At 32.9% G+C, this 21,123-nt stretch overlaps 1 protein-coding gene and 1 long non-coding RNA gene across 7 annotated transcripts in view; one reads left to right on the top strand and one right to left on the bottom strand.

Annotated features, from left to right (window-relative positions):
* Positions 1 to 19,841, bottom strand: part of LOC122635167 (arfGAP with SH3 domain, ANK repeat and PH domain-containing protein) — a 26,438-nt gene extending 6,597 nt beyond the window's left edge. For 3 of the 6 annotated variants that reach the window (XM_043825047.1, XM_043825045.1, XM_043825050.1), the window contains exons 1-16: positions 19,077 to 19,840; positions 18,631 to 19,042; positions 9,629 to 9,701; positions 4,923 to 5,068; positions 4,240 to 4,494; positions 3,990 to 4,075; positions 3,732 to 3,888; positions 3,379 to 3,643; positions 3,006 to 3,233; positions 2,681 to 2,903; positions 2,419 to 2,599; positions 2,058 to 2,333; positions 1,832 to 1,951; positions 1,502 to 1,712; positions 1,022 to 1,303; positions 669 to 835 (exon numbers count right to left, since the gene is read on the bottom strand). In XM_043825047.1, the coding sequence (XP_043680982.1) occupies positions 669 to 835; positions 1,022 to 1,303; positions 1,502 to 1,712; positions 1,832 to 1,951; positions 2,058 to 2,333; positions 2,419 to 2,599; positions 2,681 to 2,903; positions 3,006 to 3,233; positions 3,379 to 3,643; positions 3,732 to 3,888; positions 3,990 to 4,075; positions 4,240 to 4,494; positions 4,923 to 5,068; positions 9,629 to 9,701; positions 18,631 to 18,756 (2,796 nt within the window). In that variant the 5' untranslated portion in view covers positions 18,757 to 19,042; positions 19,077 to 19,840. Of the gene's footprint in view, positions 1 to 668; positions 836 to 1,021; positions 1,304 to 1,501; positions 1,713 to 1,831; positions 1,952 to 2,057; positions 2,334 to 2,418; positions 2,600 to 2,680; positions 2,904 to 3,005; positions 3,234 to 3,378; positions 3,644 to 3,731; positions 3,889 to 3,989; positions 4,076 to 4,239; positions 4,495 to 4,922; positions 5,069 to 9,628; positions 9,702 to 10,216; positions 10,396 to 15,951; positions 16,053 to 18,630; positions 19,043 to 19,076 lie in introns of those variants that run through there. The other 3 variants (XM_043825049.1, XM_043825051.1, XM_043825048.1) reach the window with 3 other exon arrangements.
* Positions 7 to 881, top strand: LOC122635173. The gene is made up of 2 exons (XR_006328581.1): positions 7 to 403; positions 635 to 881. It is a non-coding gene; the product is annotated as an uncharacterized LOC122635173 (long non-coding RNA).
* Positions 19,842 to 21,123: the final 1,282 nt, after the last annotated feature.

Consider the following 21,123-nt stretch of genomic DNA (forward strand, 5'->3'; position numbering starts at 1 on the left):
AAAAAAATAAAAAAAAAGTAAAAAAAAATAAAAAAGAAAAAGAAGATAAAAAAAGATAAAAAAAGATAATATATATCAAAGCAGATAAACTCTTCGATACGACAACAACAATGTAGTATTTCTTTGATATTACGATCATGAAAGAGATTTGTGACTGTGAATGACATAACGTTTATAGTATGGTGTGCGATATATAAAGCCTGTTCAATTCGATGGAAGGTATATTAATGAAAAATCATGTTATTAATGAGAGATAAACAATGGACATCTTTGTTAGTCAATTGTTAAATTTTCTACCATTTTTTGTTAATACGATCGTACGGGTACACAGCTTATTATAACGATTAATAAGTTGTGAGATTATTTATGTATGAAATGAGACGAGTGAATAAAAAACAAACAAGTAAGTATATGTATCTACGTAGTGCTTTCACGAATTATTTCATTCATCGGATACGTATAAAAAGAAACAATATAAAAAAAAAAAAAAAGTTCACATTCTCGTGTGTCTCCTAACTCGCTGTTTCCCAAAGACAAAAATATTTACACACATTTCCTTTTTTTTTTTTCTTTGTTCTTTTTTTCTTTCTTTACCGTGTAATTATAACAGAACAATTTTTGTCATTTACCATAGAGACTCCTTTACTTTTGAAATAAGTAAAGCTCACCTTTCGTGGAGGAGGAACAGGATTGCCAAGGCCATGATCCGAACACATGGAACTTAGAGACTCGCTACTACGACCATTACTCAATCTGGAAGTGCTAACACTGGACGGTGCAGGTGGTGGTGGATTACGTGGTCTCTGAAGCGTAGAACTATTGGTCTTGTCCATTCCTATATAAAACATTGAATGTATAAATGAATAAGATGAGAACAAAAAGGAGGAGGAAGAAGAAGAAGAAGAAGAAGAAGAAGAAGAAAAAGAGGAAGAGGAAGAAGATAGAAAAATTAAAGAGGAAAGTTTGAATTTCACCTATAGCTTTACATGGAAATCGTAAAGCGAGTTTAACCTAAACATACCATGCCCTGTAGAAGAGTCTCCACTGGGTGATCTTTTATGGTGTTGATTGTTAAGTGTGTTTAAAGTATGCGATAGTGTGTGTAAGGTGTGTCCAGCTAAGATTGGCTCACTCGTCGTCCGGCTATGTGTGGATGTTGCTAATGACGCTGACGAAGGTAGTGTACCATAATGAGAAGATGGAATGCCACTTGAGCTTCCTGATGGTGGGGGAGGCGGTGCAACACGTTTCTTCAACGATCCATGGATATTTATTGAAATATCTGGCGTCATCGGTGTGGGTACTGTTTCGAATAAGAAAAAATTATTCATTGAATGATCGCAAACCTTGATCGATTGTATTATTCGTTAATCATAATTACACGTTGATACTTATGATTATTGCTTACTAATTATCCGATTAAATCAATATTGCTCAATTCGTTTGTTAAGTTTAAAGGAGGGAAAAAGAAAAGTAAAAGAAAAAAACGATAACAACCTACCAGCAACAGGTTTTCTCGTTTGTGGTGGAGGAGGCGGTGGCATTTGTTGTCTGTTGGTAGAGGAACTTGGCGAGGAACCACTTTGTAGACTATCACAAGTGCTGCTACGACTACGTAATGTCACCGGTGAATCACCAGAACCTGTGCCTCCACCACCAGCATACGAAGGTGGTCTGCTACGTGACTTTTTCTCAGGCGTTAGACAACCGTTCTAAATATAGAAGAAAGAAAAAAATAATAACGAATGTTTCATCTCGTTAAATCTTGACGATGGTATCATCACCTAACATATGTAACGAAGATATTGCAAAATAATATGAATCTATTCACCCTGTCTTCGATGATCGTTTCGTCATCAGAGAAGTCCGTTGAACCTTCGTCGTGAGAAAGGTTCCAATCGATGTTTACGTTATCGAATAATGTCTTCTGCCTTTGTAAAGCATGACTAAGCTAAAACAAAAACAAAAAAAAAAAAAAAACAGAAAAAGAAATCATTCTTGTATTCTTGAAAAATTCACTTTCGATCGTATTATCGATTTATGATAATACAACTTACTAATTCTTTACAGGTATGATGTCCCATCTCCTGCGCAATGTCCAACGGAGTTTTATCCTGTTTATTTCTGTAACTCGGGTCAGCGCCAGCCCGTAAAAGTAACTTCATAGCTTCCGATCTATCGTGTCTTGCTGAAAGATGTAACGCTGTCTCACCATCGACTGTTGTCCTATCGATACCACCGGTTGGCATATTTTGTATCAGAAAATCCACGATTTGTAGACTATTGCCCATCTCACGTAAGATTGCTAAATGTAGAGCCGTCTCACCTATATCCTGTGATACGCATAAAAGAAATTTTTTATGAAAATTAAAAAATTCTTATTTAATCAAAGAAAATAAATGTAATTTGAAATCTTACAGAGGTGGGCAAAGGTGCTGCCAAGTCAACGTTCTCTGCATAAACTTGTAAAAGTTGTTGTAGGTCACGATTATTAACAGCATGTTCTAAATCTGACAAGAGGTCTCGTTCGTCCGCACAAGTATTCATCACGTATCTTTTATCAACGTACTTGGCTCTTATAAATTCGTACCGTTCTTCCCTGTTGATTCCAAATGCAATGAGATATATATACGTATGTCGTAAAGATTTTAAGGAAGTAAATAAAAATGTGCATTCTTACATCGTTGACGTAGGTGTTGGTTTAAGATTATGATGTAATGTAGCTTCCATCACTTCATTAAATGCTTGATTAGTCATATGCCGTGCTAATAATAATTGGGCAGTTCCTACATTGTCTAAAGTTAAAGACTGTATCCTTGATATATGTACTCCTAAATCTCGATGAATGCCACTACATTCTATACATACGATTATACCAAAATTTGTAGATAACCAGGTAGCATCTGTTAATAATTTATAACTACACAGTTAAATCTGTTTAATAATATCAACTATATATTTATTTTTATATCGCCAGATGCAATGTTTACTCTGTAGCTTTTTACCGTTTTGAGAGGAACAGTCACAACATTGTTCGTTTCCAGGTAATCGCATAACACACCGAATCACTGCTTGTTGTAATTCGACTAAACTAGGATTTCCTTGGCCAGCTTCAGCTTTCCCACTAGCATCGAATGCTCGTAGCAAAGCTCTTTCTTTACAATTTACCAATACTGACATCCAAGCACGTTGATCTGCTTCGTCTTCCGCTTGAAAGTGGTACGTACGATTATCTATGAAATGAAACAAATTATTTCAATGTTTTCTAAATGATATTGTTATACAGTATGTTAAGATAAAAACAAACTAAGATTCTAAATGTTTCTTTTAAAAATATTATATATAGATGTAAACAAAATATATACGATTCTAACTCACAGCTTATAAGATCAAAGCCTCTTTTATCATCCGGTACCAGCTTTATTTGGCACGTAAGTAGATTAACTCTCGTAGGTGGCTTATTCTCATCGGCATGACAGATATCCAAATAACCCTCTGCTTGTACAGCGCATCTTCTTTTCTGCCAAACCCTCCTCATCTTTCCTTCACTTTTTTTCAACAAATGTCCAGAACGTGTTACACCATGCTGCTTATCACCTTGAAGTTGATGCAAGGAATACCCTGCGCTTGCATTTACATTTAGCTATAAATTTGAACAATTTTAAGAATATTAGCCGTATTCATATTTATGATCATTGAGATAATTAGTACTTCTTATTAAATTATCTTACCTCTTTATCACAACCTGAACTCCTAAGTAAACTCCTTAACTCCGTCAAACGTCTTCGTTCTTCATCTTGAGTTTGTCGAATCTTTTGCAGCTTAACACTCAGATCGGCCACGTAAGAACCAAAATGTTCTATGGTCTTTAGGCCATCTTGAAAATAGCTAAGGACCAAAGAGATAAACTAATAAATTCAGTACGTTAATTATTAGATTAATTTCTTTACATTGATACAACAATGATTTCAAAATAATAATGGACTTACTTGGTCTGAGCATGATAATATTCGACTAGATGCTGCAACAGTTCGATACCTTTCTTTGTCTTGATTTCATTCACCTTTATAAGATACTAAAAATATAAAAGAGAGAAAACAAATAATTAAAGAAAAGAAAATAGAAGAAAGAAAAATAAATAAATAATATAAAAACCTTGAAGCATATAGCTCATGATATGCATTATTGCATCATATTACTCTGTCCTACGCTAATGGATTAATCAATTCTCCTTCTCACCTCGCACATTTGCAATTGAAATAATCGCCTCTCCTTCTCCATTTCATCGGCAATCTCGGCTGGTGTAACCTCCGTACGAATAAGGCCGGCCTCCTTGGCATGTTGCTTTTTCTCCTTCTCGATTTTCGCATACTTTGCCTCGTAGTCCTTCCACGCCTTTTCGAACGGTCTCTTGAGATCGCCCTTTACGCCTCTCAAATCTCCTTTTAGTACCGAATCCAACGGAAACATTACGATGTTATTGATGTTTTGCATCTGCAAGATCAGTTTCGGAATAAGCGCATCTTTATTACCTTTATATTTTGTAGAAGTCCTTGAGAATAATATGTTTATTTAAAAATCAATTGGCAATTAATAAAAAAAAAAAAAAAAAAAAAAGAAAATTATGACAATCATGTTATTTAATAAAAACTTTCAAAAAGAAATATTTATAAAAATGAGCAGAACAAAAATTTTAATTTCCCGCCAAACGTACGATAAAAACGCGGTCGGTAAAACATTTTTCTTCATTATCATAAGGAACAAATTAATTTATTGTTATACACACATACATAATTACGTTGAACGAAATAAGTTTCATCGAGATGCCTCATTTAATGCAAAATTGAGAAGACAACAAAAACTATAACGGCAACTTGTATATTCTTTAGAAAGTTAGATTGCTATATAAATAAAGAATATACCAGAGTCTTCATAAGCGCGCTCAATTCCTTGGTGACCACTGCGAATTTAAGGAATGCTGCTCCTATATCCGGCTCTTGTTCCTTAAGGGCAGCATCGCCGAGTCTTTCAAGGGCTCTTCCGAGATAAACTTCGTTATCGACGTGGGCTTAAAAAGAAAAAAAAAAATAAATAAATAAATAAATGAATGAAATAATAAAAAGATCAGATAAAAAAGTTTTCAATTTAATAGTGAAATTTCTTTAAACGTAGATATCGAACAAGTATTTTTGTTTGCAGGAATAATCATTCAGTTTTTTTTTTTTTTTTAATTTTTAAGAAAAAAGAAAAAGAAAAACAAGAAAAAATTAATTATAATTAATAATGTATTAAATTTAATTAATTAGATATTAATATAAACTGATATATATATATATATATATATATAATATACTATTTAATAAATATTGAGGTTAAGTGTTTCATCAAATTTTTTCATTATTCATACTTATATACATACACACGTACATTAGTTTTTTTATCTCTATTTCTTTAAATAAAAAAATAAACAAACTTTCTGGTTCTTTTGAAAAGACAAATTTTTATGTATATATATATCGTATCCTTTGCCTACAAGTCAAATCGATTTCATGCTTTTTCCCCCAAGTTGTCCTCTACATGTCTTTGTTTCTATCTCTGTCCGTCTGTCTGTCTGTCTGTTACTGTTTCTCTCTCTCTGGCAGAAGGGAACGTTTCCGTTTCGAAGTTTCGATTGTATCGGGAAACTCGACGGTTCGACGAGCAGAAAGCATTGTTTCCTCAGAGTGAATGAGTGAGTGAGTGAGTGAGTGAGTGAGTGAGTGAGTGAGTGAGTGAGTGAGTGAGAGAGAGAGAGAGAGAGAGAGAGAGAGAGAGAGAGAGAGAGAGAGAGAGACATATGGACATGGTACTCGATCTTTACGTATGGATCATATTGGAGCGACGTTTCCTGCGTATTCGAGAGGATACGATGAGGCATAGAAGAGTCCATATAACAGAAAAAGCTAGATATACCAAAGGAAAAAAAGAGAAAGAAAAAAAAATGGAAATATCGTTCGAAGAAACATGATTTTTAAAACTAGACTATTTTTTATTTTCTTTTTTATATTTTAATTACTTGTTCTATTTTTCGACGACTACAATTTGTTTCAAACGAAAAAAAGAAATATATTTCTTTTTGCAGGTTATATCGGTTTTACAGATTACGTAATTACTTTAATTCCTTTTTGTTGGAATGTGAACAAATTTGAATATATTATATACAACTCTAACTTGTAACTAATAAATTAATTACTTCAAAAGTCAATCCTTTTCTCTCTCTCTCTCACTTTCTGTAATAAATCGATTCATATCATTCTTAATTAATAAAACAATTTCAAAACGCGCACGCTATTGGTTTATTAATACTACCAACAAAAGGGACGCACAAATTCCTTTTATTTCTTCCCTGGTATTCCATAAAAATTGCTTATAAATGTCGTGTCTAAGTTCAGCGTAATATCTCTCGCAGTTCTATATATACATACATATATACATACATAGTATACAAGTCCATATATAATATACATCTCTACACACGTATATGAAAATATATAACGCGTGTACCCATCTACATTTGTTTTAAAAGGCACGATGATGACAAAGAAAAAATACAGAGAGAAAGAAAGAAAGAAAGAAAGAAAGAGAAAGAATTATCCGTGAAGCAAGAGATGTAGCCCTGAAGAAAAAAAAAAAAGAAAAAGAAAGAAAGAAAGAAAGAAAGAAAGAAAGAAAGAAAGAAAAGAATCGGTAAAAAGGGACGACTAATTGTAAGTACACGAACGTTTTTGCGATGAGGAAGAATGACGTAAGAGCATCTTCAAGCTGAGACATCGTAGAGAGTGAAAATTAGCGTACTTGTTTAAAGGCAAGGGGAGGGAGAGAAGGAGGAAGGAGGAAGGGTTGACTACGAAAAGAAGCAACAAAGTCGTTGCCGAGCATATCCCATTTCTTTCCGCTTTTGCTTTCAAAATTTATGCGAAAGGAGTTTAACGACGCCCATTATTGGATCTTTTACTCTTTGAGAAGATTAGTTCGAAGTTATCAAAGCGACGAAGATTAAAAAGATATTTAGAATGAAGGGAGGGGAAAAAAAATAAGCGAAAACAAGGAAAAGAAAAAGAAAAAACAAAAAAAAAGAAGAAGAAAACGAAAATGAAACGAAAAGGAAAAAAAATTATGATGATAAAAAAGAAATGATCATTCATAATTAATGAATCTTATCGAGCGTTTTTCACGCTAGATCGCGTGGAATGAATTTTTACGGGAGAACGAAGCGAAAAAAAGATGAGAGAAGTAGGAAGGACGATGAGGAAGTGAATATACTCTCTCAAATGAGCGAGAAATATAGGGAGAAGGGAGTGAACAAGAGACGGGTGGGGGAAGAAGGTAAGGGCGCCAGAGAAATCGATCTGTCTGTCCTCTAGCGTTAATATGAAGAGAAGCCATGAGGACAATCCCCATAGAAGGGAAACTTACCGATAAGGTTTCCGCTCTGTAAGCTTCAATATACAAATATGTACATACATATATAAAATATACATATATACATATATATATATATATATATATATATATATATAGATATATATATAATATAAATATATAAAGCAAAATTGTTCAGAGATATACGAGGAAAAGTAAAATAAAAAAGGAAAAAGAACATTAAAAATATGAATAATTAAAGAGACTTCGCAAATGCACATTCGTATAAATTTTAAAAAGGAAATTTGTCGACAGAATGGAACGTTTTTCTCTTGAGAGTTGATAAAAAAGGAGACAAGAAAAAACGAATTGAGGTTATGCCCGAGAAAAATGTTGTCTTTGTGAAACGCGTAAGGGAAGACATTTTTAGCCAACATAAAATCTTTTATCTAATTTTAGCTTAAATTATTTATATATAAATATATTATAATGTATTTATATATAACTGTTAAACGGTTAAATTTTTATAATATTAGTTCATATACATATATAATAATAGTGTACTATATAATATAGTTTATTATACTTTTACTATACTAATAATAATATTATAAAAAAAAGCCAATATTATATTAAATTAAAATAACGATCTAAAAAAAAAAAAAAAGTTGTACCTATAGGTAAAAATAATATAATTATCCAGTTAATATTTTTAGATTAGGTTTTTAATAATATAATAATATCAATGTACAAAATATATTAATAATTTTACGAGGTCTCTCAAAAATCTAACCTTTAACCTAACCTAACCTAATCTAATTATTATATAATTATAATGTTCATATATAAAATTATATATATTAACAACAACAACAACAACAACAACAATAATAATAACAATAACAATAATTTAAATATACATATATTTACACGACAAGTAAAATAAATGTTCTCAAATCGTTTTCCAACAAGAAGTAGACGAGGATGTGTCTGGAATGGTGCTACAAAAGCGGAGAGTGATAGAAAGAGAAGAGAAGAGAAGAAAAGAGAGAGAGAGAGAGAGAGAGAGAGAGAGAGAGAGAGAGAGAGAGAGACGGAGAGAGGGAGATAGAGTAACGATTTTCGACCCTTTTATAGTCTCTACTACGTGTCCAAGAGACGCGAAAGCTCTTGCTTTGGAGTACTTGAATTACTTAAGTAGCTATTAAAACACTTAATACCGATATTTAAGTAACGTTTAAAGTATCCTGCATAATCCAACATACTTTACATTAGTTTTCGATCGGCTTGATTAAAAGCATAAACGGAAGTGATATCTTCTGTTTAGAAATATATACATTATACGCGCGCACACACACACACATATACAAAAACACAAAATTATACGTAAGCATGATTAGGTGAATATATCATTCGATGTGTTCGATTCTTTTTCGAGCTTAACCTGCGTCACTGTGACAAATATGTTTAGATGGGATAAGCTGTCACAATCTATATGTCATCTTAAATACATACATACATATATATATATATATATATCACACACACGCACACAATATGTTCCATGTTTTATTTCGACGAATGAGTGTCTTCTTTGATCTATACATATTTGTAGTTATATAGTATACATAATAAAACGCATAGATCGTTTATACAGATTCAACTTCCGTATAAGATTGTGTATGTATGTATGTATGTATGTATGTATGTATGTATGTATGTGTATGTACATATAATACGATATATCGATTTTCAGTACCGCCGCGGAACATGGTGACACACTAAAAGTCTACCACACCCCGTGGTGTGCCTTACCCAACCAACACGTTCCAAGCTCGACTTACTTTGAATAGCAAATATTGTTGGAGTTACGTAGGGCATTCGGTGAATAAATTTAAAAAAAGCGATCGAAGCGCCTTATCGTCATTCATAGAAATTAATAAGCGAAGCGCGATATTCGAAAAAAATAAATTCAGTTTTACGCGTTTATTTGGAGTATAGTCTTTTTTATTTTACTTTATTTTTACTTTATTTTTATTTTATTTTATTTAATCACTAGAATTTGTCTAAGATTGAACATTTTCTGTATTTGAAAAAGCGATCGTAGCATTCTTTTTCCGTAGTTCATAGAAACTAATAAGCGAAGCGCGATATTCGAGAGTATTAAATCGAGATAGCAGCGATTTTATTTAATTATTTGAATTATTTTTAAGACTGTAATTCTTACCGTTTCCAGAATTGTGAATTGCCTTGATGGCCTTCTTTAGTTTGGTGAGACCATCTCTGTCGAAGTCCAGAGTCTGTAACATAATCATCAAACTTGTTAAGATAACGCTAAACGATTCGTCACTGATTTCTATTTTCTTTTTTCCCCCCTCATTTACGATAATAGTGTTACAACTTTTTATTTGAAGTGTATGTTAAAGAAAACTCATTGGAAAATTTCTTATTATTCTTGGAAAAATAAAGAAATATTTTCTTACTTTAAAAGATATATATTGATAAGAAAAAAGAAAAGAAAAGAAAAGAAGAAGAAAAAAAAAGGAATAAATCTTATTGCATTACCGATCGGGAAGGAGAAATTTCATTTCTATACACGTTTTAATATACAATTTACTCGATAATAATTGCCAAGTAAATTTTTTCTTTGAAATATAAAATGTAACTCATTCTATTAAAGAATACAAACAAACAAACAAACAAACAAACAAACAAACAAACACACACACACAGATACGACATCATTTCGATATCAATCATTTTTCTTTGAATTTTTATTTGAACATTTTTATAAAGTGCACAAGGGAACACTTACGCTACGAGTTTTGAACCAAAACATTCCAAAATTTCTTTATCCACGAAACACAATTCAGTAATCATCACGACCAATACTTTTTCGTAATCTTTGGACTATAGTAAGTTTTATTTTTATAAAATCCAATACTCCATTCTCTTTTTCCCTTCTTTCTCTTTTGCTCTCTCTTTATCTCGCTCTCGATAAACAAGAAAGAAAGAAGAAGAGGAGGAAGAAGAAGAAGAAGAGTTAAGCGAGGGCGAGTTACTCGTGCAAGAGAGGTGATCGATCCACCCTTCTCGTATCACAAAAAGTTTTTCAAGCAGAGCAAGAAAATAAGGTTCACGTCTGGCGAGCGTGTATCACTTACTGAAAAAATATTAACCTGAACGATCGATGCTGCTGTAATACATATATACTTGTCTCTTGCGTATCGTAAAATCTCTCTCTCTCTTTTTCTCTCTTTCTCTCTCCTTGGGAGGACCAAAGAAGAAACACCAAGAATAGATCTTGTCTCGTTCAAGAATAACTCAGCCTAAGAGCGAATTCTCATAAGAGACGGTTGTGATGTTGTAAGAGCCAATTCTAAAATAGGAAAGTGGGTGACATAAAGACAATCAGGGTCAAGAGTAAGTCGACCAAAGGAATGAAAGAGTAGAGGGGGAGGGGAAGTTTTAACTTTGGTATTCGACATCTGGAAACTTTTGTATGACATCGTTTTTATCAATGGAACTTTGAAGGAGAAAGAAAGTAATTGGAGTATGCATGTATTTACGATAGAACTTGATATGTTCTTTTTAATATCATCCTTGTAACGAACAATTTTTATCTACTAACGTTTCTTAATTTATAATTTTTATTATTGATATATCTGCAATTTTGTTTATTGTTCGACTTGATTTTTTTTTCATCGATCGGAGAACTCATTGTTCGCTTTTATTTATTTCTGTTTCTATTTTATTTTATATTATTTTATTTTGAAGTACAAGTTGAAACGATATGATTATTGTGTATTATTAAATTTTGTATGGAAAAGCGATTTATATTAAGAGAAAACTAATGGCTTGTAAAAGTTCATATATATTACAAGTTTTTCCTAGTTTCTTAAGTAAATATTAAAATGATACAATAGCGATATAGTATAATCATGCTTTTACAAATAATATTATTCGTTTGTTATTACGTGTTCAACAAACAAAAATTAGATTACAGAGAATTAACCTACTATTCGAAATTTATCAAAATTCTCGACAAAATTTCTCTCTACTTTGTCGTGTGTGTCAATGTGTTTGTATTTTACAGAAGAGACTTTGAAAGCTGTGTCGTGTCGACTTCTCCACGGTTAGGTTATTAGGTTAAATTCATTCCAAGTAAACTTGGGAACGTGACTATATTCATGTTACTTAATCACCCTTTCGCATCACCCGCGTAATTCAAATTGGCTTACATCAATAGTTTATTATTCAAAATCACGAAACAAGAAAAATTTAAATAACACAATTTTTTTACTCAAGTTGATTTCCATTCTAGATATTGTTGAAATCAATAAAACCCGCGATATTCAAATTAGTTTCATAGTTTATACTTAAAAGTCACGAAAAGAAAATATTGCAAAATGAAATATTATAAGTCACGAAAGAGAGAGAGAGAGAAAAAAAAACAAAAGAAAGATTGATTTTTTCGTGAAGTTAATTTATTCAATATCTCATAAGATAATATTAACAATAAAAAGTATATAATATAAAAAAGAAAGAAATTTCTCAGAATTGATTTCTCTCTATTTCGGACTAAATTGCTCGAATCAATAATTATTGCCGAAAGAAAGTAGTATTTCATGCTTGAACGAGATCCAATGGAGTAAAAAAAAAAAAAAAACACCAAGAAGAGAATAAAACAAAGAATTCCACGAACAAGGGAACGCTCGTCGGTCGATCTTTTCTTTTTCCTTTTTTTTTTTTACTCGTGTTTATTCGCGGAATAGAATTTTTTTTCGAGTTTCTCTCTCTCTCTTCTCCGGCTGGCACGAGTCAGAAAATTGTGAAAAGCGTGCAGTAGGAAAGGTGCATAGTTCTTTGTGGTCTCGTAACAACGCCAGTGCACTAGTGCAGCATCAACAACGATGCCAGCCAGCTGCTACTGCTACTGGGCTTTAGAAGAATGCCCATAGACGGTCGGCTTTCCTTGCAGGCATCGTTTCGAGACGCCAAAGAGCTTTCGTAACGTTCAATTATCTCTTTTTACGGAGCTGACTATGTCGGTCGAAAAGAGGAAGAATTCCAAGAAGAAAAGAAGATAATTTAACTCGCGAGTTGTTTCAAGAGAGACGCTTAAACGTATGTATGTATGTATGTATGCATGCATGCATGCATGCTTTTCTCATACATATATGCACGTGTAACAACAATTCCAAGATTATTAACATATTTCTTCATCGATAATAAATAATAGAAAATTTAATAAAAATTTTGCACCGATAATAAATAGTAGCCATTTTAGAAAAACTGTTCAGTAAAATTGCGATCGAGTTTTCATGAAAGCAATGAAATTTCAATGCGGAATGAAACATATATCGTTTGATTTACATCCGATCCACTTCGATTGATCGTCCGAACTGGATTGAGAGAGTTCCAATCGAATAAATTTGACACCAACTGGAAGCCATAAACGTTGGAAAAAGATCGCGTGTCGGAAACTACTATATACCTATATCCGTGTATATATATACATATATTTATATAGTACCATATATATATATGATGTGTGGGTATATATATATATGCATATAGTATATTGAGAAATCGAATCCGAAGGTAGTATTGGTGATCCACTTGAACAAGATCCTCCTACGAACGTTCACACTACACCATCGAGCGTTTACCTTGCTCTCGAGGGAACAAAAATTGCTTATTAACACGTTGAATGTCGCGTGCTCCACCGGTGGCCCACATCGAAGACTTATCGTTCTAGGCCGTTGTAAATATCTTATGTAAAATTAAACGCGACCGTAAAATGCTTCATAATATCATCAGCTGATATAATTGTCATGTATATAATGCAATTTTCATACCGTAGCCGATCGATGGTTCACGTAGCCTGAACGGAAAATCACATCAAAATATCACGGCAACCAACGTGTTTTTAATTATGCGTTTACGAAGTGACTAGAGATTTTATGATCGACTTTCTTATTTTTTTTCCTCCTTTGTTTGTCAAATACAGTGTTCTTGAGAGATTTTAACTTCGAAGTCTATCATTATGTTTCAACGATCGACGATAATTTTGTTATATTATACGTTTCAATTAAAATTATTTCAAGTATGTATATCGGAGGGAAGATAAAGTTTTGATAAATGAATCATTTTCTTTCAAGGTAGTCGATAACGATTTTCTTAACCTATCTTCCAAATTCAATTAATTAAACAATTTTTATAAATAATTAAATAATCGTTCGATAAATATCAAAAGATATATGTATATACCTAGAATAGTAACAATAAAAAATATATTAAGAATGGAGAGAAGCGATTTTGTTTTAATATGACCGACGACAATTGTATTAAAATTTTATCAAATAAAATTATTCAATGAATAAAAAAAGAAAATGATAAATAAATGAACAAATAAATAAATATAAAAAGAAAAAAAAAAACATTTCAACAATAATATAAATTTTTCTAACCTCCATGTTTCTCTAGAAGAAAAGTATACTGCGAAAAAGGGAGATTCTTCTTCGGGAGAAGAAGACTGATTAATAAATAATAATCAATCGTTTGCAGTTCGACGCGTTGGATCAAAAGTCAACGTTATCGAGCGTTCGAACGAAACGACAAAAAGAACACACTACTAGCTGCAAACTGCTGCAACATACAACAGCGAGAGTGAAACACTTCACGGTGCACCGACACTCGCGGTGAACAATCGAGCCAACGCGAGAAAAAGAAAAAAAAAAAAAAAGAAGAAGAAGAACATAAATAGAAGGAAAAGCGAGAGTGTTTGCGACATTCGTCGAGAATTATACGGCCTAATGCTGTCGTGGTTTTCTTCGGCCGACTGCTTTTTTTAACCGGCGACGACGACGACATATTCGAGCGATTTTTTTTCTTATCCTTTTTATTTCTATCCCTTTCATCATCGGACCATATTCCCTTTTAAATATGACGCGGATCTTTTTAAGCCTCGATTTTATTTCTCGTTGGTACAAATTTTGAATTTATATATACTTTTTTTTTTAATTTTGTTTCTTTTCCTGAAAAATTTTATATGAATATGATATATATATATATATATATATATATATATATATATATAGATCGAAAGGAGTAGGTTTTATAAAAAAAAAAAATAAATTATTTTTATACGAGTTTGAGATATCACGAGAGCTACGAATTTTCTATTGATAACAAATAGGACGTATACGATTACAAGTATATATATAAGAGTGTATATATAAGGTGTATAAGAGATATAAAAGAAATCAATAATTCCAGAGGGAGTAACCGCGTTCTATCGTTCGATGATCAAAAGATAAGAAATTCCTTGAGTTCAGGAAACACCATAGTGGATATACGTACATATGTAAAGACGTTGAAAAGATTCAAGATAAAAGATGGCGGCAGGTATGTATATTTGCGGTGTATACTTTTCTTTGATTGGTCGAAAGAATCTTTTATGTACTATATATATATATATATATATGAATGCACGATGTTTTTTTTTGAATACATGTATACGAGAATATATATAACATATGTATGTATTCATATATATGCATGCATCATACATACTACATACATACATACATACGTAATCACACAAAGTAGCTATGTAATGTAATAAAATAAAAGAGAAACGAAGAAACAGTGATGTCGTCTCGTTAAGCATGGCTTCTATTTAACGAGTGCATTGTAAACATCGAGAACGATGAAGAAAAATAAGATTGACTAGCGTTCGAATAAACGATTCAATATCATGTAGAAGAATGTTGACGCATCTCAATTGTGATTTTCTCAACAAACGTTTCTCTTATTATTTTTCACGGCTACCCTCGTATCATTAATCATACGTAAGACGACGAAAACGACGAAAACGACGAAAACGACGAAAACGACGACGATGACGACGACACCATATATTTTTCCAACGTTTCCTATTCGTCAGCGAATCAGAAGCACGTATATATGACCGAAGATCACGTGATCCGGATTTCTTTTTTTAAATAATAATAGGTTAGTTTATCTCTCAAATTTCGTTTCACATTAGCTCAAGTTTCTATATCGAAATTATATTTCTAAGAAAGAAATTTTGATCGGTCTATCGAGAGATAAGAAATTTAATGTAATTTAATTACGGTCGTTTCTTTTATTTTATTATTATTATTTTTTTTTTTAATAATAATAATAATCTCTGATTATGTAATTTGAATTCTGTATTTTTATTTCAAAAGTCTGAAGTATATCACTTTCATTCGACTAAAACGAAACCGACGGTTGATTTCTTGACTTTGATAATCGTACACATACACAACACACACGCAGATACACACACAACTTCAGGTTAGACATCATATCGCTGTAATATACAAACATATATATATATATATATATATATATATATAATATATGTACATAGATAGATACAACGATGACTAGTTTCGCAGAAAGTCACAGTCTATTTATTAGTTTACGACTCGACATGCTAGAATGTTGAGACTCTATATTCCGCTGAAGATACAAAGATTAAAATATTAATAAGCGTACCTATGTTGAATGTTAACGAGGTGCGAAGATGTCATCATCGGCTTCGAATGTAAAGCAGATAAAAGCTGATCAGTGCCAACCAATAAGACGACTTTATCTATCTGACCAATCAGAAGAGTTCGTAATTAACCAATAAGATTTATTCGAAAGTAACATCAGTACCCTTCATAAATATGAAAAAAGAAAATGAAATAAATAAAAACAATATGGACAATAAAACATTTCACTCCATTAGAAATACATAAAAAGCATCATCGATTTATGCATAACGAGGGTTAAAACCGATTAGTGTCAACCAATAAGACGTCTTCGTGTATCTAACCAATCAAAGAAGCTTGTAATGAATCAATAGGATTACGTGAATATAAAATTAGTACTCTTCACAAATATTAAAAAAGAAAACAAAATAAATAAAAAAAGAAAAAGGCAGGGATTACCAAACATTTTTTACGTCATTAGAAAGGAATAAAAATAAATTGTGGTAAATGGATAACAACGATTAAAAAGAAGCCAATCAGCATCGATTGATATTGGACCAATCAAACGAATTTGTAATAAACTAATAGGATTATCAGGAAATTAAAACTTCCTAGAGAAAAAAAAAAACCAGAACAATTTACAAAACATTTTCTAAATAATTAGAAACAAGTAGAGAATATCGACACACCTAATGAATTTTATTAATAACGAAGATTAATTTTGTTACAACTTCGCAGCCAACCAATGGAAAGAATCGAGAAACGAATTTGATCGTAATAAATAATTCGATACTACTTCCTAAAAAAATACCAACAAAAATAAAATAAAAAGAAAAACAGAAAAAAAGAAAAAAAAAAAGAAAGATAATCGAACATTTTCCACGCGATTAAAAAGTAACTAGAAATCATCTATATGCCGATAACAAAAATTATGACAATAATATCCCAATAGGAATAAATCAAATCAATTCGTACTCGATATAGCAATAATATATATAACTATAATACACAAACACACACATATATACATATATATATATATACATATGAAATGTATCGCTAGTTATATATATTACAATATATATTATAATAAATTGTAATGCGCACAATAAATGCATTAAATATATTGGAGAATTGCGAGAAAAAAGAAATAGAAGGAAGAAACCAAACGAACAAAAGAAACAGAGAAATAAATAAATAAATAAATAAAAGTAGGTAGAAACCGGAAAACGCGTATTTCCTTGTACCGTGTGTTTGACAAAGAGACAAACACAGCAATGCCGGTCGGGGCGCGCGCAAGGATGGCGGTAGCGACGGCGCGCAAGGATACGAGTACGACCTCGATGAGAGCCGAATCCAACGTGGAGATGGCCGAATAGTCCCGAAAGGTGGCTGCATCTTCCGTGTGCATCTGCGAAACGCCCACGCGCTACGAGCACGCATGCGGCAACGCCAATCACCTATCTTCTCTCTCTCTCTCTCTCTCTTTCCCCCTCCCTCCCACTCTCTCTCCCCCTCTCTCTCTCATACATACACTTCTATACATTTGGATAATCTATCTCTCTCATTCTTATAACGTCGCATCCATTACAAATAAGAATAAAGAAGTGCGGGCGCTAAAGTCGATAGGAAAGAAGAAGAGAGAAAGAGAGAGAGAGAGAGAACAAATGTTGTCATAAAAAAAGATAAAAGAATGTACGCGTGTTGTGTATGTGTAAGAGAGAGAAAGAGAGAGAGAGAGAGGGGAGAGAGAGAGAGAGAGAGAGAGAATAAATATATACAGCGAAAGTTGTCAAGAGATTTAAATCCCAGCGGACGAGTTTATCGAATTCTCTTTCGAAAGAGAGAGAGAGAGAGAGAGAGAGAGAGAGAGGGAGATAGCTTTACCAATATTATCTATCTCTCTCTTTATATTCGTGTATAATAGAAAAAAAAATATATATATATATATTCTTGGAATAAAAGATCGACCTTTCTCCATCCGTTTCCCTATGATTCGTGATGCATGCTCGAAGAACGTACGTCGTAGCGCGCGAAACCCTAACATTTCTAATGTTTACTGCAACATGCCAAGTACGATACATGTTCGGCGCACATCTTTGTACAATATTCCGATTGTTTGAACTCATTGAATTATCGAGAATTCGTTTCTGATTATATTGCACGAATTATCGTGCAATTCTAAAGAAAGATAAGTGTCACGTTAGCCACGAGAACGCATTTCTTATTAATTTCTTTAATATATACGAAATTAATTACGATTTCAACAGACTTATAATTTTCATATGCAAAACAAAGAGAGAGAGAGAGAGAGAGAGAGAGAGAGAGAGAGAGAGAGAGAGAGAGAGAGAGAAAAGAAGAAGAAAAAACAAAAGGAAAGATTGGAATAAAAATATATTATAAACGCATATATAGAGATATACATACATACATTACACACATGTGTGTGTGTGTATGCAGAGAAAGGAAAGGTCGAAAGATTTAAGAAACGAGCAGGTAGAAAAAGTAAAAAGGATTAATAAAGGCCGAAGGAAAATAAAAGGAGAACGACAAAACAAAAGACGGATAAAAAACAAAAGAAAGAAAAAGCACTGGAGAGAGAGAGAGAGAGAGAGAGAGAGAGAGAGAGAGAGAGAGAGAGAGAGAGAGAGAAAAGGAGAAAAAAAAAGAAGACAGAGAAAGAAAAGAAAGGTTGTCTTACCTCTTCGAGGGATGTGATGGTCTGCCTGCATTGTGGCATTCGAGAAACGAAGGTCGACGTAGTGGGCGAGTTATAGTCCTCCCTCGTTTCCTCGACGAACTCGCTCACCGCGATTAGGCCCGGCATTTTTTCTATTTTTTCTTGTTGTTGTTATTGTTGTTATTATGTTGTCGTTCCTTCTCTTATCTTCTATCTTTCTTAAGCTTTAAGGGAGATATACACATGAGAACACTTTTTGAACGGGACAACGCGAGAACTGTCACAACCAACTACGATCGAAACGACGTTTACTAAAGCACAAGCACCGATAGATTTCTTCTTCGTGCCTTCTCTAGCACCGTATGTCTCGTTTCTCGCGCACACACACCCGTCACCGATATATCCCTCTCTCCCTCTCTCTCTCTCTCTCTTTCTCTATCTTCAATAATCTCTCGTAGTCGCGTTACCTCTCTCTCTCTCTCTTTTTCTATCTTTCTTTCACTTCACAGTCTCTCGCAGGCGCACCATAAATTCCAACGACGTTGGCACTGTCACCTTTTCCTTCCTCTCTTTTTCTCTTCCTCCCTTTTACTCTTTTTCTTCTTCTTCTTTTTAACTATTACTACCGTTTCCGTGATTACGGTTAGAACGTTGACGATTGCAACGACGAACGGTGATAAACGTCCTGGCGGTGTGTCGACGTTGGCGGTAGAGGGACAAATCCCGCAAGAGAGAGAAAGAGAAGGATGCAAAATACGATATAATATATATGCTCATGTATACGACTATACTCTCTCTCTCTCTCTCTCTCTTTCTGTCTATCATATATATATGTGTGTGTGTGTATGTATATGTATATGTATTTTCGAACGCAGTGCCAAGTTTCTCTCTCTCTCTCTCTCTCTCTCTTTCTTTATTTCGTTTCCTTCGAAGCCTTCAAGAGACTCGCCCGTAGGCTGCTCTCGAACGACGATTATCTACTCGACGACATCTTCCCGCTATCGAACTTCCTACGACGATGAACCACGGGAGAATACATATCTCTCGTCTTTCTTCTCCTTCCTTTCTTCTTCTTTGACAACAGAACGTAATCCCAACGCGTATACGGTACGCGCGAACGCGACTGCGTTCGGCAATCGTTAACGTTCCTACGGACACTTTGCCGAAGCTTCGCTTCGCACGCCACCGTGCCAAACCGAGGCGCTTACGACGACGAACGAAGTTTCACTGAGGCGGCGCCATCGACGAAACTGTTTCGTCATTGGTCCGATAGTTTAGAGTGTATACACTTCGAATCTTTGTCTATCGAAGCGACATCTGCTGACAGATCGTTCAACTATTCTAAACTGGCGCGGTAAAATGTTGACAAGTTTGAATTTTTTATTAATAAATATAAAGAAAATGGTTTTTCTTGTCGAATTGATATATTGTTCGTATTCTCTCTCTCTCTCTCTTTTTTTTTTTTATGAACTTCGATATATATATTTATTTATTTATTTATTTAATTATCTTGAAAAATTTGGACGTTCGTTTGTATCAATTAAATGAAAAGAAGTGTGCAATATTTGTGTCGATTTGAAATATTAATTAGTGATCATTCTCGGTTTTAATTAAATGTTGACATTAGATCGGATTTAAAGCGATATATAATTTTTTTAATTTATTTATTGATAAGTAAAATTACATATATCCACAAACACAATGTTTTTTTTTTTTTTTTTATGGGGGAGAGGAATAGGTGTAATAATGCATTAAAACTTGTGAGCGGTGAGGAGAAATGCGTGTGAAGGGAAAAAGGGAGATAGGGAGAATTATCCTTAAACGATAATATTTTCTACTAATAATTGAGATGAAGGCAGGGGTGATCGTGGAGATGGTTAATTTAAAAATTATAATGATTCTATATAAGAGTGATATTCTAATATTATGTATTCTCATTTATCCGTTATTTTTATCGGTTTAAGGTTAGCTTGGATGGATGCGCAGATCTTAGTATATACTGTATACTAAGAACTCATAAGAAAATCATTATTTTTAACAGTTACTTTGTTTTTTTTTTTTTTTTTTTTAAAGTGCTTTCTTTCTTTCTTTTTTCTTTATACTATCCTTCAAAACTTAAAGACAAATATGTGTATTCCTTAGTTTTATCTCAACATTGATAAAAATAAAAATCACAAGCAAAAACGATCCATAGGCAATAGACTTTTTGACTGTGATATATCCATTAACTTTATCTAATAATCCACTATCCTGTACAATCATCTTACGAGCCACAGCAACGACCTTGAAGGAGCATTTATTTAAATGTTTTGGCATTTAAAGTGTATGGTTTTGAAACTTGGTGCACTTCTTATTAGAGAAAGATAGAGTTTTAGGAAAGCTAGGAGTATTAGCAGAAGCAATTTCTGCATATGTATATTGTTTTATACGAGTGTCACACTGCGCATTATATACTGATATAATACAGGATCATGATTACAGATTGATACACACTGTACGAGAAAAACTGAAAAA

This window comes from Vespula pensylvanica, chromosome 17 (assembly GCF_014466175.1).
Source record: "Vespula pensylvanica isolate Volc-1 chromosome 17, ASM1446617v1, whole genome shotgun sequence".
NCBI lineage: Eukaryota > Metazoa > Arthropoda > Insecta > Hymenoptera > Vespidae > Vespula > Vespula pensylvanica.